The 19,436-nt window shown below is 39.5% G+C and overlaps 1 protein-coding gene across 4 annotated transcripts in view; it reads right to left on the bottom strand.

Moving 5' to 3' along the window:
- Positions 1–19,436, bottom strand: part of pde4ba (phosphodiesterase 4B, cAMP-specific a) — a 114,695-nt gene that overhangs the window by 35,215 nt on the left and 60,044 nt on the right. For all 4 annotated transcript variants that reach the window (XM_026345145.1, XM_026345146.1, XM_026345147.1 and 1 more), the window contains 4 exons: positions 12,678–12,872; positions 11,861–11,897; positions 11,095–11,165; positions 8,884–8,936 (listed from right to left, as the gene is read on the bottom strand). In XM_026345145.1, coding sequence (XP_026200930.1) covers positions 8,884–8,936; positions 11,095–11,165; positions 11,861–11,897; positions 12,678–12,872 — 356 coding nt within the window. The remainder of the gene's footprint in view (positions 1–8,883; positions 8,937–11,094; positions 11,166–11,860; positions 11,898–12,677; positions 12,873–19,436) is intronic.

Genomic DNA, 19,436 nt, shown 5'->3' with positions numbered 1-19,436 from the left:
TACTGTATGTGCTGATTTGTGCTACTGTATACATCCGACTGACAAAGAGTCATTTAAGAGAAACACGATGGACTAAGTACACTGCTTTCCTTGTTTTCATGTTCCCTGTAATTGCACTGTTGATGTCACATCTGACATCTATAATCTCATCTGTCAGGTACATTGCTCTCTAAATATTGGAGGAAATTTTGAACACACTTGACGCACTGGGACGTTAACGTAATGTGAGCACTCTTAACTGAGATGTATGACTGATTCAACAAATGTTTGACCACAAAAATTTTCTCTTTTTCTCCATAAATATACATATAAATACATGATGTACAAAAATATGATCGCATTTTAGGCCGTTTTATTATCTTGACAGAACCTTCTACAAAGAGTTTGTTGCAAAAGGAAGTAAATGCTACATCACTAAATTCCCCGTTTGGTCCAAAATTAGGTAAAACAAATTTCCCTAAGGCAGCTGTTAAAGGGAGAGACCCCCAAACAAAAATAGTACTACCTAAGGAAGTAAAAACTGTACTGAAAACACAAATGTGAGATAGAAGTTTTGGGGATCACTAAAGACATCGGGGCTCCATCTTCTCGGAACAGTGAATGTACATTTTACGGTAATCCAGTGGCGAACTAAAATTGACTTATGACATAAACAGCAGCTGTGATTGATCAAGCTGAGTTAATGTGATGCAAAACAAGCTGTCTTTGCTCAGTGGGTACAACTTGTATACTAAAATAGTCATTAAAATGCCACTGCTTCATTACACGGACAAGCTGTACACTAGGAGTTGTTTGCACTCTCTAATCAAGTCTGAAATATCCATATTACGCTTAAACTATTTTTATTCAATATTAGGAGAAGCCAGAAAAGCAGATCCCTGTGGTTTTAAACTTGGCTCCACACACAATAAAGCCAAACAGTTACATCACGGATGAGTTGTGAATGGAGTAATGACGCTGTTTTCACACTGAGGTCTGTGAAGCAGGTCAGGCTCTGTCTGCTCTTTGTCTCCTTGTCACACCAGAGGAACTTATTTGTCCCAGGAGAAAGATAGATGAACCGTTGTAGAGAAAGACCCTGCAGGGGAGTTTCTAAACACCTGGGGGAGAGCGTGTTATTGTGTGCTGCTGTGTGTGCGTGAGGAAGTCGCTGTTGTCCCACCGGACTGTTTCCTCATTACTTCACAATCCTGACCAGTGTGGACTTCCTTCCATGGACGGAAATGCACCTGTGTGACAAACACACATACTTGATCCATACACATTCTAGATAATATTCACACCCTTATTGTACATGCATTCACAAATTTACCATGCACACATCTGCGAGCACACACACACACGCGCGCGTTCAGAAAGCACCTGCCGACTTTGACGCATTTCTGGACACAAATCTGTCCTCTGTTAGACGTCCTCATCCTGCCTCCCAATCAAAACAGGGATGCCCTGGAGCGTCAGCACTTATACTAAAGAAAAGCATCTCATATAAACCTGCTCCAGCATTTTCATTGACAATAAAGTGATGTGCTGTTACTAATTCTTGCAGCTTTTTGTTTATTGTAATTTAATTATTGTTGTTCTAAATAAAGTTATTATTTTTATTTTGTTTAAAAAGTGCCAACATCATCTTAGTTAGCAATAAACATGTACCTGTCACCTACTATGTAGCACAGCTCACAAGATCTTGTCAAAGGCCCACAGGCTGTGAAAAAGTAAACACTCTTTACTCTTGATTCTAGGAAATGATAAGAGCTATTTGTCCCACATTTTTCCACCAGGAAGTGCAACACAAACCACCCAGATGCCACGTCAGAAAAGAAAAAAGAAAACTCTCTGACTTGTCTTTGTCTTTCCATCTGATAACAACACGCCCACACACACAATCTAAGACAATGCACTGCCTGCATGGCTCTACCAGGTAGGCATGAGCAAACAACACACTGATTGACAGACATACACACATCTACTCTCTGCTTCTTTATCTTACAAATAGTAAGTTACAGTAAGTCTGAGGGGAAACACTTTTTTTCTGATATCACAGCCTTTCCTGTCAGCTGTCTAAACAGTTACTGCCAGAGAAACCAAAACCCTTTCACCGTCACTTAAGTTGTTTCTCTAAGGTTTCACGTCTTCGCCCTGCCCGGCAGGCAAACAACTGTGCCCAAATATTTTGAGTAGTTTGAGTGTGATTTAGAAATTGTGTCTTAATTTAATCAAATTTGATCCAATTGTTGCTTAATGATATCTGGCTTTAAACCTTTATACATGACGTAGGATGAGGCTGAAGTGTTCTCGTAAAATGTAACACATTACGGTCTGCACAGTCCTGCCAGACCTCTCTGCCCGTCTATGGGAGCCCCACTGAGACCATTAAAGTAGCTAGGAGCGGGAAGTAGTAAAGAGGGCAGGTAACACAAGACACCCAGGGACAGAAATACCAAGACCTACCAACAGACGGGGAAACGGGGCCAAGAATATGAGTTTCTCTAACGTTGGACACCTGGAGAAAGAGGACGGGAGAATAAAAGCAACAAAAAGCATAGAGGTGGGGTCATTGAGGTAGAGCTGGTTTTGACTAGAATAGTGTGAGGGTTAGAGGCAAAGGAGGGAGTCACTGTTATGGCAACTGCTCATGTTGGCATTTTGTGGACGTGCACAGCAGAGTGTGAAGTGAGAGACAGAATGATAGGTTGGCAGATATCGTATCTGTGACATTCAGACATGCTGGCAGTGTCACAGTATTCCTTATTGAGCTAATGCCATATCAACAACACGAGGCTGGCCCTGGTCCAGCATTACCTCACCAACTATGGAGCGTAGACGATTTCTAATGTAAAAAATATCAAATACAAAAATCCAACAAATACAAAAACACACTATTACTATAACTATTGCGTGAGCAGTAGGTTAAAGTATTTATTTCACACTTAGACTCTGATTCTACCACCTTAATAAGCAGATCAACCATCAATTAATCGATTAAATCTCGACACAACTTGGAACTATATGTCTAATTAACATTATTTCCTGCCGTAACTAAACTTTAACCCCTGCGTCCACACAGAACACTCGTGTGAGATGAACACACTGGTCACCCTGGCAGATATTCGTCTCTATTTGGAGTCGTGGGCCGTGTCAGTGAGAAGCCCCAGACAGGTGCAGCACTGCAGAGGGGGTTACTGCTTCTGGAACCACTGGATTTAGATGGGGTGTCACATGACAACCTATTACAAGATCCTGGCAAAAAAACTAAATACACATACACATAGCATCTGTATGTTTGTGTGATAAATGCAGATGATGTAATTATATGCGTGTATAAGACGGTGAAGCCTAAAGACCTGTTTTAGTCAAGTATCTGAATTATATTTTTTTATTCAGACTTTATTCCTCTCCCCAAACTCCATTCAGAAATGTTCCAATTTTAGTTAGAATTGCTAAACAACCTCCTCAGAGATCCACAGCAATGTCGATGATCAGTAAAATCATTACTTTCACATCCAGCTGCTTTTATAATACCATCTGACAGTGATAATAGCAGCTTTGTGAGTTACTGTGAGAAGATTTAAGCTGAATCTTCGACACCATTTGTTTTGATTCTTTGTTTTTGCTACAGATCCTCTTGCTCCATATGTCCTCTGGTGCTTTCTTGCTTATTCTTCCTCCCTTCCAAAGAAAACCTTCATCTCTCCTAGCCCTCTTACCTCATCACTCCTCAGCTCCGTCTTTCATCTGTGGTCCTGCTCTGTCTCTCGTCTCCTCCTCTCTGTTTAGTGCATTCCTGCATGTACCGCTGCACTGTTTGCTTCAGGGAGCAGGGCTGTTAAAGGCCTTCATTAAATAACATCTACATAGAGATTGATGAGATACCCTTCATTTGTTGCCCTTTGCTCTGCTCTCTGAATCCCCGCTGGCAATAAGAGGAGGTGAGATGAAACAGATCTTACACATGTTACTTTGACATGATGGAAGCATAGTGAAACCATTACTGCTCTTGTTCCGAACTGCAGCCCAGGAATTGTGAACATAACGTGAGTCAACAGCTGCACTAGTTGCTCTTTTAAGCTGCACTGACTTAAAACTATCCATCTAAAGCTATCATGCTCACAATAACAGTGCTGATTTTAATCAGGTATATGTTTATCATGTGTTCAGTACATGTTCAAACAATTCGGGATCAACAAAATGTGAAATGACTTTACTGAGTCATTGTTGTCACAGACTGTATCAGCGCTTTTTAGTGACACTTAACCGTACTGTTGAAATCTTTGGCACATGTGCAACCAGACCTCACTAACTTGTTTGAGATTGTGACGTGATGATGGCTCTGTAAAAACAATGAGCCTCCTTTATAGATGTCTTTATTGCAGTCAATAACCACAGTGTTGAACGATGCCAAAATCTGAGGATCAAATGTTAATAAAGCCTGAAACAAACGTAGTGCAACATAATCTGTCTGAAAACTGGAAAAAAAAGAGACAGATTCACTTCTATTTGATTTCATTCCTACTCACTGTCTAATCTTTTCCAGGCTCTTCACTGACGGACCTATGACACAAACCATTTACAAATGACATAAAGCCTTATCTGATCTAGATTATCTGTACTAGTATGCCACTGGGTATAGTGTGGAGGGAAAGACACTGGAAGCCGAGACAACATTACAAGGTGTACTCTGTGCAGCGTTGGAACACAAGGTGCTGGCAAACATATAAGTAACAGCATGCACAGCTCTGAACAGCTACATTCATCACTGAATGTGATCAGGTTATCGTGGAGACCATGCATAATAGTAATAACACACACTGAGTGTTAATAGGATATAGAGTATACAGCAAATATAATGTGTTAACAAATCAATGTAACTGTGCAAGAATAAGGTGCAGCATACTATAACAGAGCACATAGCTTAATATAATGTTTGGCTTATCTATCTGTGATGAGTAAAAACAACATACAGCAGAAGAGATGCACTGTTTTCATATTACACTCAATTATTCTCAATGCTTGAATTCTTATATTCAAACTACACTTAACACTTTAACACTTTGTGCTGAAGATGTCTCTGACTCATTCAGGGGAATCTGGTGTTACACAGAGCCCGACCCATGCTCCTAAAAAGAATGTTTCTATACAACTAAAGCAAGCACAAATACTCCGTAGTCGACAGTCGGGTCTGTGGTTTATCAGTTCTGCACATTATACAACCTCCACCCACCCCAACCACCTTCCTGCGACTCGCCTCCTGTTCATAAATGTAATGCTTCATTTATACAATAAATACGCTGCATGACACCATCGTCAGAATGGTGTCATGTTGGATTAAGTTAAGTTGCATAGGAACGTAATTTTTAGGAGAGAGTTGCAGTTTCCTGCAGTATTTTGATACCTTACTGTCTCTCACACACTGATGTACACTCAAGCTTGCCATGCCACTTCTGCCAGTTAACTTATGGAATCAAATTTGACAAGTGAGAAGTTAAACGTCTGATGCTCAGCGTCACTGAAATTATTTAATCAGGTGGTAGATAAAAGGAAGGACAAGTAATTAAATACTAATAAATACTCTAAATAAGTAATAAGTACTCTATATTATATAAATCTACAAACATTTATAATGCAGGTTTGTATTTGTGTAATAATGCACCTGTATAAAAAATTCACTGTGTGTCTCGACAGAGGGTGAAACAGGTTCACCTGTGTCATTCAGAGTGCTTGTGCAGTACTGTAGGTATTCACTTATTATATCATTGTGTCAGCATGCGTATGTTTGTGCAGTGAGTGGGCAAAGACAATAGGCCTTTGTGTCTCTGCATCCTATTTTTCTCTTGTGGCCTGACATGGGCATTGATACACACAAACACACACACCTCATCTACACAAAGTTGTCCTGGCTTCCGTCAAGTTATAACAGTTTAGAGACAGCAAAACAGGAACAATCTGATCTTCTCTTCCTGCCTCGCACTTCCTTCCCCACCCCCATCCCCCTTTCCTCTGATAAAGAGAGAGAGAGAGAAACAAACAGAGAAATTAAAAGAAAAAATAAATTAACTAAACTCGAGAAGAGAAACAAGAGAAATCTACAGAAAGGTAGAGCGGGACTCTGAGGCAGAAGTGGCTTCTACAATTGAAAGTGTGTATGTGTGATATAGGAGGTGGTCTGCAGTGACGATGTGACCTGAGAGCATGGGAAAACTGTGGGTTTGCAAAAGTTCAGGACAGATTCTGTGGTGGGCAGATGCTGCACACAACCATCTGACACGAAGCATTTAGCAGTCCTGCATCGTTATGTAAAGTTTAAGCCTGTGACTAAAGTTGTTTTTATGATCAATTTGTTTGTTTGATAATTGTCTATTTCCTGAAGCTAAAGTTCGTGTCACTCTCTGTCCAATGTCAGTTCATTACTTCAACTCTAGTGCAGATTACACAAATTGGCATTTAACAGAAGTGCAAACTTTACGAAAACAACCAAATAGTTGAAAATAAAATAAGTAAAAGAGAAGAGGTTGTGCAGTATAAAATTGACGTCAGAAAAGTAGATCTGATGGCATGAGTTGATTTCTCTGGGTTCTATAAGATGAGAAAAAAACTCCCTAGTGGTTATTCTAACAAAAGGCAAATGTTTCTTCATGTGTTCTGTAGACAACAACAACAACAACATGATCAGATAAACAGTATGTGAGTGCAGGATACATTTCTTATCAGTTCTTTTACGGGATTTGTTGACATAAAATAAGGTGAAATAACTCTAGCACGCTTTAATGTGTTTGCATGATTCTGCACCGTTCACCTGCAGAATCACTTGCCCTCACACTGAAAGGTCACCATATGCATAACGGAGCTGGTTTGTGAGGTACAAACACTCACACAAACTCCTCCAAACTCTTTAACACACACACACACACACGCGCTCGTGCACACGCGCACACACACACAAACTCAGAGCACCTGATGAACTGCGGTTCTGAAGAAGGAAGTGAAAACTCAGTCCATCTGCTTTGACAGGAAGTCAACAGAAGCCACATACAGGCATGCTGACGTCAATCAGAACCACAGGAACACCTCCCTACAACACACACACTCATACTCATACACAGACACACACACATACGCGCTCACATTACTCACAATGATGCATATATGCCGTGATAAACACTCAACATCCAGTCGTACACCTCATCAATGCACAATTTCAAAATCAAAGGACTCAAAGCTGAAATACCATGACACACACCGAAATACTATTACACGTCATCGGATTAACATGCACACAAAAAGTACAACATTCCTATGTTCGCTATAGAGAAAAAGAGTCTAGTGCTAGGAAGTAGCACATCCACATCATCTCATATGACAAAATGAGTCTTCATGATGCGATGATGAGTCTCACGTTTTCATAAATACAGTGAGGAGCGCAGCCTGTATTTTGAGCAAGCGATGCACACTTCTTTTTTTGTTGAACCGTCTGAAGCTTCATTTTTCACTACTTGTGCTTTGATGTCATCAAACCCGAGACGGGTTTCATGTAAAACATGTTGGCTGCTTGATGGTTAACTACGCTCCCTCCTCTCAGTTTCACTGTCTCGTTTTAAAACAACACCACAACGTTTTCGGCATGCGAGAACGTCTCCCTATAGGTATGGGATAGGGTAACGATGTGATGTTTTTATAGTTTTACCAGCTAATCTTTTAAAAGCACTGCTTCTCAGATTAAATATGTTAAGGTACAAAGGTTTTAGCTAAAGCACAGCCACTCTGTTTAACTTGTTCATGCAACATCAGTGATAAATATTAGTAATGATAGTATTTATACTGGATTTATTTTGTGATATTTTGAAAAATCCTTGGGACCCATTGAGCCTAGGTGCTTGAAGGTTTGTGAACCCTTTAGAGCTAAAACAACGGGGTTGGATGTTCTCCATTTGGATGTTTTATCCAAACCTCTTTTGTAACTTTTTCCAGCCTGGTGAGCGTCAACAGCTTGTTCTTCAGAGATCTGAGTTTGAGCCATGACACATGCGCTGTCAAGATCAGACTTTGATGGGGAAGATCCGTGTTTCTCTTCCCAGACTCACTCCTGATTGCGATCCTACTGATTGAAACATCTGCCTCTAATTTCCCCTTCAAATAAATTCATAATTCCAGAAATCATCTTACGTACTTTTGATACACACAAATATTTAAGATTGGTTTTTTTTTTTTCCATTTTTTAATTTGTTTTATTGGACTTCCAACTACGGGGTTCACAAGCACAATTTTAAATAGAAGAGAAATATGGGCTGTGTTACTTTTTCACACAGTTATTACATTATTAACATTACACTATACTGCAATGTATACTGCAAACCTTTGAAAGTCATCAGTGCTTTTACTACGCCAACACATGCCCGTGTGCTATATACTTACAGTCATATATGCCTGTACACACACACACACACACAGAGCCTCTTACTGGCCTGGACGTGTGCATGAACACATGTACACAACTGTAGAAACACGCACACACAGTCAAACGTGATGAAAGACGAACAGGGAGGTTTGCTGTTCTAGTGTGAGCTGCTTTAATAGACCGTACTCTTGTGTCTGAGTGTTTGTCTGAGCTACCAGTTCAATTGTGTTTGAACAAGGTTAACGAGCTTAATGACAAAATAGTCTGGACTACAGTGTTAGAGATGGAGACAGATGTGTGTGGGGGGGGGGGAAAGTGAAAGTGGTCACGTAGGCGAGTTCATGAGAAAAGGACGAGACAAAGGAGAGAGAATAATAATAACATGGACAAGTGTAAGCACAAGAATGCTGAAGACGGATAGATAAAAAGGCAGGTTCTTCGAAAAGCTTTACGAACGTGAGACACGTAGCAGGACATTCCTGTGAGCGTCTTACCTGGGAGACAAACTCTGGTGATTGGAGGCTGAGTTGTTGCTGCAGGAGACCTCCTGAGAGAAGCAACGAAAGAAGGAATACAAAGACGACGTATGTTAGAAAACAACAATTGAGTGTTTTGGGAAATGAAGATGGACATAAAAAGATTGATACCACTCTGATTTCTGAACCTCGAGATTATCTGAGCTTAAAGAACGTAAACAAGTGGAAACTGTTGTGTTTTGTCCAACGTTAACAAAATCAGACCTTCCTAGATTCTTGTCATCACTTTGAGATTTGCCTTGAAGTCACTACTGGATCCCAAAAAGCATCAGTTGAAACCGTGCTTTAAAATGAGATCAAACATAAAGGTGCTTTTTTAAAATGGTATTTTATTTTGTAATAGTACTGGCAGTTCAGTCCCAGTCGTATATACATGCCCACGTCTTTTGTGCTCATTTATCTGCATGCTATGGTTTCACACAATCCACCTTCACTGCATGTTAGCATATAACTGCACATGAATCTTATAAACATATGATCAATGTTGTGCATCTGCAGCTCAGACTAAATTTTATTGTCCTTAATTTAATATGTATAGATAGAGAATAATAAGAAAAAATGTGTATTCCAAGCTTATTTATAGGCACTGTGTGTCTTTTATAAAGCCCCATCCAGAGACAGGTGAGGCAAACTAGCACAAGCTATAAATATTGTGGTGAGTGGTGCATGGTCTGTACTTGTCCCTAAATAAACAAATGTTTTCAGAATAATTCAAGTGAAAAGGTGGCATCTGAAGGGACAAATACTGTGCAGGGCCTGTTTTTGTGTGACAGATGGAGAGTGGGCAACTGACTGTGAATTCATACATTTATTTCCAGCAGGATCATTCGTTATCTGCCTGATTTTGTGCAGATTTCATTCAATATCTGTATGCATCAACATGTTCATTAAGGCATTCTTATACTTGCATATGTATGTGTGTGTGTCAGTCTCTACATCAGTGTGACTGCTGAATGTAGGTCAGACAGGCTTTAGCTTTTTAATGCAACACACTGCACATATAGTATATATGACAGAAGAGGATATAAGATGCCCTATATACATATTTCTAGTGTATCTGCATCTGCAGTATCACCTCCACTGGGAGGTGAGATGGGAAGGTGACTGCTGCAGCTTTGAGGAAAATGCTGCTTTGGTTAGACCAATGAAAGTTGTGGACTCTATTTTTATAGAACTACAGCACTGGTGTAAAAAGCAAACCCTACTTTGGAAGTTACTGTGCACAAAAACGCATGGGAAGGAAGTTAATTTCATCATGATTTTACACTTATCGTATGTGAACAAACAACTACAAGAAAGAAAGAAAGAATGAAAGCAGAACATATATTAGAATTAACTTCTGACAGTTTCAACAAACTAACAATATATAACCTCTTAAAAGTAAAATTCATGACTGCTGTATTAGATTGCATTAAATTGCACAACAGATTGTATAATAAAATGACCACTGAAGTAGTGAAGAAAAAAAATGCAGCGGGGACACTACATACTTTAAATACATACCAATGGAGCATACCATCTGTGAGAGCTTCCCCACAACAGAGCAATTCTTTATAGAGCATTTTAATTGAGTGACGCAAGGAGGGAAACTATTCATATAGTCATGTCTGAAGAGATAAATGAGGAACAATGGTTTTTATATAAGTAACAATAAAATCCCACTTTCATTTGACATCATTGTAATAATTTACTTTGCTAACAAGTCGCCACTTTAAAATGTTATAAACTCCACTAAAGGAAATGTGCATTTTTTTAGGTGTGTGTCTATTTTGGCTGCTCAACACTGAGTGGTGGAAACAGAGGAGGCATCAGGACTCATAGTGCAGTGCATTTAAAGAGCAATAGCGCCACCCAGTGGTGCTATGGCTGAACTACTGTCTGTGTGTAGAGGCTGACACTTACGTCAAGTTTACTCTGCAGAAAAAGTCGAGTTGGACGCATTTTCACCTTCTAGATTTTATTTACTTTCATTTAACGTGTAGAATAATAAATGCCAAAAGAGTCTAATATATCTTTTTCCATAGTTTTCTCTGAGCTTGCCTATGTCCTCAAATGTGAACTCATAGTAGATAACTGAGAAAACAATTTGAGAATACAACATTCATTTAAAATAAATAAAATAAAACAAACAATCCTAATCATTGCTCATTATGATTTAGTTTCACCTACTTGCTGGAGGCACATTGGACATTTGTCAGTACGGTGAAGTTATTCCTTACACTTCGAAGGCTTGCCAGAACCTACGCAGACCGCAAGAAAGAGGAAAAGAAAGAAAACGATCAGTAAATAAGATTTAGCACTGCAGGGCAAACATTTGAGTCAAGGCACAATCGTTTTAGGTGATTTAGATGTTTAGCTGTGTCTTCCTTTTTTTTTTTTTTTTTTACTGTCAGAGACATAGCATGACAAATTCATTCGGCAGCATGACAACAGCCCTAAAAAGAATCAGAGTCATTAATAACCATCTTTGGCGATAAGAAGAACAAGGAGTCCTGCAACAGCTGGTGCGACCCTCATGGGACCCTGGATCTCAGCATCATGGAATAATTTTGGAATTACATAAAGGTTTATTATTAACTTAGCATGAGGTTAAAGCTACTCAAATACTGAAGCTGTGTCAAAACCATACATCTATGGCCAAAGCGTAGCGTCCTATAGGTACGTGCAAGGCACCTTTTTGTGTCAGTATGTGACAGTATGAGATTCTCTGATAGGTTAGAAGGAGGCGCCTCACTCAGAAACACTGAGAAGGAAATATCTCTGCACTAGTGCAGGTGTTATTCTGTGAGTGAGTGTCACACTGAGATACGTTATGGAGCATATCTCTACTAAAAGATGCCCTCAACGTTTGCACAGTACTTCATATGAACATTAAACTATCGTTCTGAATCTGAGGTGTTGACATTATGACATTTTGAGTGTGTGAGATATCTACCTGAGCAAAAGGTGTTACGATCAGGTCATCGCCATGTCTGGAAACATACAAAATGAAAATGTGGTTAAAAAACATGATCCAAAATAAATTCACATTCTGTTTTATGCAACACTGTAAAGCAACAATACTAATAATGATTACCACAACCCAGTGAGTAAGGGAGAGGAGTGTGGGAGGATGGTCATGGGTCAAACACAGGAGTCTTCTGTTCTAGTGGGATGTAACCCCCCTAAGCTATTTTTGCAAACAGGGACAGGGTGAAATCTTGAACTATCATTAAAGGATGGAACATCTGGAGTCATCCAGTGGTCACAGAGGGGATATTTAGAGAGCGTCTCCAACATCAGACCTTCCTCTGTGCAGTAGCACAGAAACAGAGGCTTCACAGCGTCATGATGCTCACTGTGATAAGCATTCATGTTGAATTAAAACAGCAGGGGGACATTACTACAGGCAGCGAGCAGTTCAGCTTCAGACTGTGAACCTCGTTCTAATGTAATGAAATGAAAACACGTGGTGGCCTCATGAAGTTTGTGTTTATTCACAACAAATACGAAATAATGCATCATTTCAAGATGTCAAAATCTAAATATCTGGTTGCTGAGATTTATTCTGTAATAGTGCACATGTGCTTGGCTTCTTATCCCTGTTATTTGAATTGAACTTTTAAAATCTGACTTCTATTGATTTTGATTAAATTTAATTACTGAGAATCACCTGTTTTCTGTTTTCTTACTCCTACAAAATCGTCACATACTGGAAATATGCGTTCTGCTTTGTGTGGCTGTCGTGCTTATTTTCATGTGTTTCTACTCACAGTTCGGAGGCGATGGAGGAGTTTCTTGACATGGACTTTGGCGACAGGTCATAGTCGCTGTCAGAGCGGTAGAGGAAGGACTCTCTGCGCTGGTTATGACCGGGAAAGTTAGTGTGGAGGACCAGACCGGAGCCAGGGGAGGCCTGGGGGTCCAGAGGGCTGCAGCTGGCAGATGGTCCATTTTCCACGTCGAAACTGAAAACAGACATAAACATACAATGTTTAGGATGTACTTCCTCTGTCATTGCAGCTTTGTTGAACTAAAATGAACAGAGCGATAGAGAGAATGACTGTAGGTGGTTTTCAGATTCACCTCAAACAGCTACAGGGTCTCTGGAGTAGAAATATTCTGACAAACACATGAGTAAGACTAATCTAAAGTAAGCGATTCCAGCTTTCCTGCAGTTTCACCAATTCATGTTTCCAGTTAAACACTCTACTCTGATGTTACAAAAATAAAAAAAGGCACCTTTGTTCTTCCCATTTTGTTTTCATTGTCAAATTCTTAACCACAAACCGCTTGATAAGTATGTAATGCGAGACTAACGGGGGCAGGGAAATGATTTCATGTGTACTGTAAACATCCCTTAAGAGATAAGCTGCATTCACACACTCACTTCGACTTAATGTGACCGGGCAAGAAAGGTCAGAGTGACACGCTGGAGAGCACAGTGTTCATTCACGGCTAGAAATGAGTGAGACAGAGACGGAGAGAGTAGAGGGACGAGGGAAAGAGGAGGATCTCATTCAGATATCACTGAGGAGGAGAAGCATGTTTTTCTTCTTTTCTGGCTGTGGTGAAAATTTACATTTCAGAAACAGATTTATTTTATTTATTTAATTTTTTCCCACCATCACCAGCAGGAGGAGTGCTGGTTCCACTAAAACCTCAATCAAGATAAAAACACGCACACTTCTAAGTGAAATCTCTCAAAGATTTGTTTTTGATGATTTCCCAACAACATATCCAGTGTTTGTGGAAAGGTCACAAATATTTTGTTGGAGCTGAGTGTTTGGTCATGGTGTGTATTTGTCTTGCATCACTGCTCCTACACAGCTCTTCTTCTGTTTATTATATTGAAACCTGGAATGCAAAATACATCATTTCATCTATGTAGGAGGAGTTCCTCGCTGCAGATGCAACATCATACTTCTATTCTGACAAAGAGTGCTTAAACGGCTCTGCTGAAAACTTAATGGGGAACATAAATGGTGTGTAGATCCCTGTATCCACTCTGGTATTTCAATCTGTTTTTACTTTAAACCATTTGAAGGATATCTGTCACTGAATGCGCAGGAATATTTTTCGTGTTTTTTTATCCCTAGGGAAAGTGAGAAATGAGGCAAATTATGGGAATGTGGGTCCAAACAAAAACATCAAAGCACAAAGTTTAATCTGAAATTCAAGTAAAAACACAGACAGATTTCTGAAGCGTAAGCATGCGTAACTTTTAGCATTTTTACAAACATCACTTTTAAATTTGAAGTTTGAAGATGCTTTTTTAAATGCACGAATTTGGCTTCTATTAAACGACGTGAGAGGCTGATGCAAATCATCATCTGCTCTGAAAACCCGACTCCTCCCAGTGGTGTGCGGACAAAATGACCATTTTAATTACAGGAGCTCCACACAAAACAATGGCCTGATTGTCAAAAGTTAGATTTGGATCAGGCAGCCGTGGAAAGAAGCCAATGTCTGGTGTTAGTTAAAGTGTCACTACAGAGGTCTGGAGCAGTGGAGCAGGAAGCTGTAAAAATGATTGTTCAGCTAAAACACTAATTTAAATCAAGCGCTGCACTGTAGGAGTACGGTTTTCTGTAAATAACTGCACTGCGAGGCCGATAATGTCGGACACAGCGGGCCTACGTTTCATGTGTAAATGGTGAATTATGTATAAAAATTGTTAACTTCAGGTGCAGATTTAGGTTTCAGTGATGTACTAATAAGAAAACAAAGAAGAGCGACCAGAAACAGTGTGTGTGCCTTTAACGGGCATACACATGCATGCATGCCTGCACTATGGATTGAATGCTTGACTGCTCTGCCCTCAGGTCAATCTACTGCTTTGTGTGCTAAGATCACGTGTGACGACTAATTCAGGAACCAGTGCAGACGAATCCGGTCATCTGCAACACACACACACACACACACACACACACACACACACACACACACACACTCGTCTGTATCTTCTATAAAGGACAAAAAGGCTTCTACAACATCACTGTAACTTTGTAGATGACAATAATAGACACTACCAGGGACATTCAAAAGGATGATGTTTTTACGGGGCCAGGAAATGCCTCGAGGACCCAAGATATAACCAAAAGGCTTTTAGAAAAGACCGCTAGTCTGTACTCACAGCCAAGACTGCTCTCTAGAAGTCACATGCATGTATGTTTTTGACTGCAGATAGTTAGAAAAATCTGATAAGACGCAAGTTAAAGCAGTAACACCCTAGTGTAAAAGTACTTAGTACAGCAGTGAAGGTCATGTACTTGGTTAGTTTCCAGCACGACACTTATCAGAGAGAAGGAGCTCTGTTATATGTAATGAATGTGTTTTGCTACTGCTAAACCAACACACCAGCTCTTGTGAGTTATTATACACGGAGCATAGGTGTTATGACGTTATGCTGTTACAAGAAGTTACTGAATGAGAAGACAGCTTCGTGCTAAGTAATTATCTACTGTATATGCGAGGGCACAGTTCTGTGAAATCGATGACGATCACAGTGCATTTATAATGACAGTACATCCTGTACAATGTCAGGAAATTAAAAGAGACAGAGCTGGAACCCTTTCTCAAAGTTTGTTTGTGGTCAGTTAGTTAAGCCTATTGTTAAGTTAATTGCACCATTATTACTTAATAAGTGTTAATCACAAATTATTTGTTTCATAAACTAGTGCCTAAATCCAGACTAGGAGGGAACTGCCAGACCATGCCCCCCGAATTATTTCCATATCCACAACAATAAGCAATAATTCATTCTCCACTCTGATAAACATACATTCTCATTCAATTCACCTACACTTAAATTCCCTTTATGATGTGAGCCTGTGATGTTCTACTGATATTATGCACGTTGAAACAGTCTGTGTGTCTGTGTAAGGGTGTAAATATATATATATATATATATATATATATGCATGCATGTGTGTGTCATTCTGCGGTTACCCGCAAATAATAAACAAATAAACAAGAACTCTTATTAGTAATCCATTATTAATTCCACAAAGCAGCTGTCTCTAAACTAAACTGGACTTTTTCATGAGAAAAACCACACAGGCAGTGACGGATGTTTGTGTCTCTGTTGGTCTCCAGGTAGCCTAGACTTCACCTCCCTCCCCAGCAAAACCCCAACAAAAGACCATGTAGGGAAGATATGGTGTTGTATTTTGGATGTTTAATAATGATGTCAATAATGTCAACAGTCTACCAATGAATTAATCTAGACATCTAGGTCATACATCCAGTATACATCTCTCTAGTTATAAATTAAACAACACAACCAACTGGATTATCTATCTGCTGTCTCCATTAATGAAAAGTGAAAAACAAGGTCATTTACCATGTGGCTGTGTTTTTACACTGCTCTGACTAACAGGACAAAGAAGGGATATCCAAGCATTTACCCCTCAAATAACAACACAAAGACCCTCCATGGGAACAACGGCCCCTGTGTATGAAATATGGAGCCTTGTTGGTTCAGTGAATTAGTGCATTTTGTCTGGGGAACCATTCTTACTCATACCTTTCTGTCACGCTTATTCTTTGAATTTTACCTACAGAATAACGTAGACATTCAAATCTGACATATTGACTGCACATGTAAACATATATACATTTAAAAAGCCTGTGAAACAGCAGCATGAGAATGAGAACAAGCACTGTTTATCTGAAGTACTGAGAGGTCAAGGCAACGAAAGGCCAAATGCTTTGTTACAGTTATGAGCTTCCTAAGTGGAGCCAAACAATTAGTTCGACTAGTATGACTTAAAGGAATCTGACAATGTGTGAATATGGGTTGAAAAGGATTACAGCGAGAGTGGGTTTTGTGACGCACGGTTGTGTTTTCATTGTGTAATATAGTGATTATCTGGTGATCTGTAATCTTTCAAAAAAACTGCAGAGGGCACGGTTTTGTGGGAATTCCTTAATAAGAAACATATTTTCCAATTAGGAATGATCATTATGATCTAGGCTCAGAGTCAGTCATGTTTTTGGGGTTATGTTTCACTAAAGCAATCAGGAAGTGCCCCCTCTGACCCCAGAAAGACTGGTTAGAATGACACCACATTCCTTTCCCATCATCCAGCTGCATTTGGCTGACTGATGAGCAGATTGAGCGAGTGATGGACTCGCTGGAAGGAGGGCAGACTGCTCTGTTGCAAAGTAAATACTTAACCATATTATATTGACCACATACAGTATAAGAAACTATTTAGGCATGTTTTATGTTATTAAAAGTTGTAAGATGATCTCAGGTGATTAGAGAATGGCACTAATTTAATGCAAAACAGCTTGAACACACCTGGAGACTCAAGTCAGGTTTTATGAGCGATTGTGGACTAATATGCTGGAAAATGAAAAACAAATATAATGAAGCAGAAACCGTCTTGTGTTCATCATTACAAATTCACACAAATTCACAGCAGGCAGCTGTGGTTAAACAGCCACAACATTCAGAGTAACAAGAACCAGAGACGACACTGGAAACAGCCAGTAACGTCAACACGAAGATGGCTAATGAGCATGGAAAGGTTTGTGACAAATAACGCACGCTTTTTCTGGGAAATGACTCCACTTCCCAGCTGTGAGACAATGGTGTTGTTTCAGGCCGACAGCAGAAGACTGGCTCTCGTTTACTGGAAGAGTGGGACAACGAAGCATCCTGTGTGTTGATTCATGTGACGGCAGGTGTGACATGATTATTATGAACACACCTAGCAGTTATCTTAACATGGCGTCATGGCAACTGGACCGCTGTCTTCTTAGTTCAAAAAGTTTCGGAACACGCCCCCCCTGTAGGGGAGTCTCCTACAACTGCTCATACGCCTAAATGGGTCATTAGGTATCAACCTACCTGGTGGACATGTGAATTAGTCCTAATCTTTGGTTTTTACTCTTATACTGTTTATAGTGACTATATATAATGATGTTTCAGACTTTCCACAAATTATTGCCACATCCCAACAAACGTTAACACAGGGATATAAATGTTTATTAAAACATAAACACTGGGCTAAATTTGGTTACTTTGGATTATTTATACAGCATTTCAGGGGCATTAATGTGTAGTTATTTAAACGTCCACGTGTGATGAACTCCGTCTAAAGAAAACTCAACTTCCAACTCTTGTAACTTTTACTTTTCACTATATTTGTGCATTTATTTTAACAAATCCTGCTTACTGCACTCTCTTTTTTCAAATTAGTGACTAACTTCTGGCTAGACTAGCAGGAAGAGAAGAAGAAACAGACCTCCTTTTAAAAGAAGAGAGAGAGGAGAGGAAAAAAAACATTCTTATACTTTAAATTCATCTCTTCCTTCCTGTCTGTTATGGAGAGGGGAAACCAGCAACCATTTGTCTTGTCAGGTTGTGAAAACAGAGATGCCATGGTAACACCTCCTGTTTGTCCAAGTGTTAGCCAAGGTTTAAATATTATTTCTTCAGCGTGCACTTGAATTGATTTTGTTCTGTTATTAAATGAGAATTCTAATGTTAACAATCGTGCGGCCTGAACAGTCATAGATAGAAACCACCTGCTCCACAACATCATTTTTCTCGAACTGTATTGGAAACAAACATTTTCCAGCAACTGTAGCAAATATTTAGGACTAAGCAAGAAATGGAGAGATGCCTGGGACAAGCAATAGATCCTAAAAAAAACTTCCCTGTGCGAGCCAGCCGGCTTTGTGAAATGTGCCAGAGTTCTGAGATGCCCCAGAAGGACTGATGAGCTGATTGAATGATCCCACCAGACCAGGGGAAAAAATAGAAGTAGAATTTGACGTTCCAAAGATTGCACTACGACTTCCCAACATGAGTTTGCAGCAGAGATGTCTAAAACTATTTTCATTACCTGAACAAGTCTAAACATGAACATGTTGAAACAGACGATTCTGAACATGTCGACATGTAAAACTGTACTGGGGCAAAGGTTATTTTTCTTGTCATTATTGTAAAATACTGATCTTCACATTAAATCAAAGTCATCTTCAAACATGTAGTCGATTAACCTGCTGCAGGTAAGTAGTCACAGCATCCAACTAGACCACAAAAGCTGGATATAGGCTTGTCGCAAGAGGTTAATGGAAGCCCAAGCTCACCTACAGTTTTCTGTATTTCCATGTATTTCTGACACTTTTAGAAAGCAGGGTCCAAAGCCACAACCTAAGTCTGTAAAGATCCAGCTCAAGAAAAGATGAAGAAACATTTACCTTGGTACAATAAATAATGCAACACATAAAAAGCTAAATGATCTATTTCAAATTTACATCAACTCATCCTCTTTTAAAATCTACAGTATCATTATGCACATATTGTTGACTACTGAATACAGCATTTCAGGGATAAAGTGAGTTCCCAGTGCACTGCAGGTTTGAGGTTTCCCAGTCACATTTGTGTAAAAAGCAAGCATTTTGAGCAAATTAGGACTTTAACACAACTATAAATCAAGCTAAAATCATGCTAATATACGTAACACTTTGTTGTCTCTAACCTATATTGTATTTAGTTTCTCATGCCCCATAAT

The sequence above is a fragment of the Anabas testudineus genome, chromosome 4 (genome assembly GCF_900324465.2).
Source record: "Anabas testudineus chromosome 4, fAnaTes1.2, whole genome shotgun sequence".
NCBI lineage: Eukaryota > Metazoa > Chordata > Actinopteri > Anabantiformes > Anabantidae > Anabas > Anabas testudineus.
Note: the sequence above shows the minus strand (reverse complement) of the source record. Positions and strands in the feature narration are given on the sequence as shown.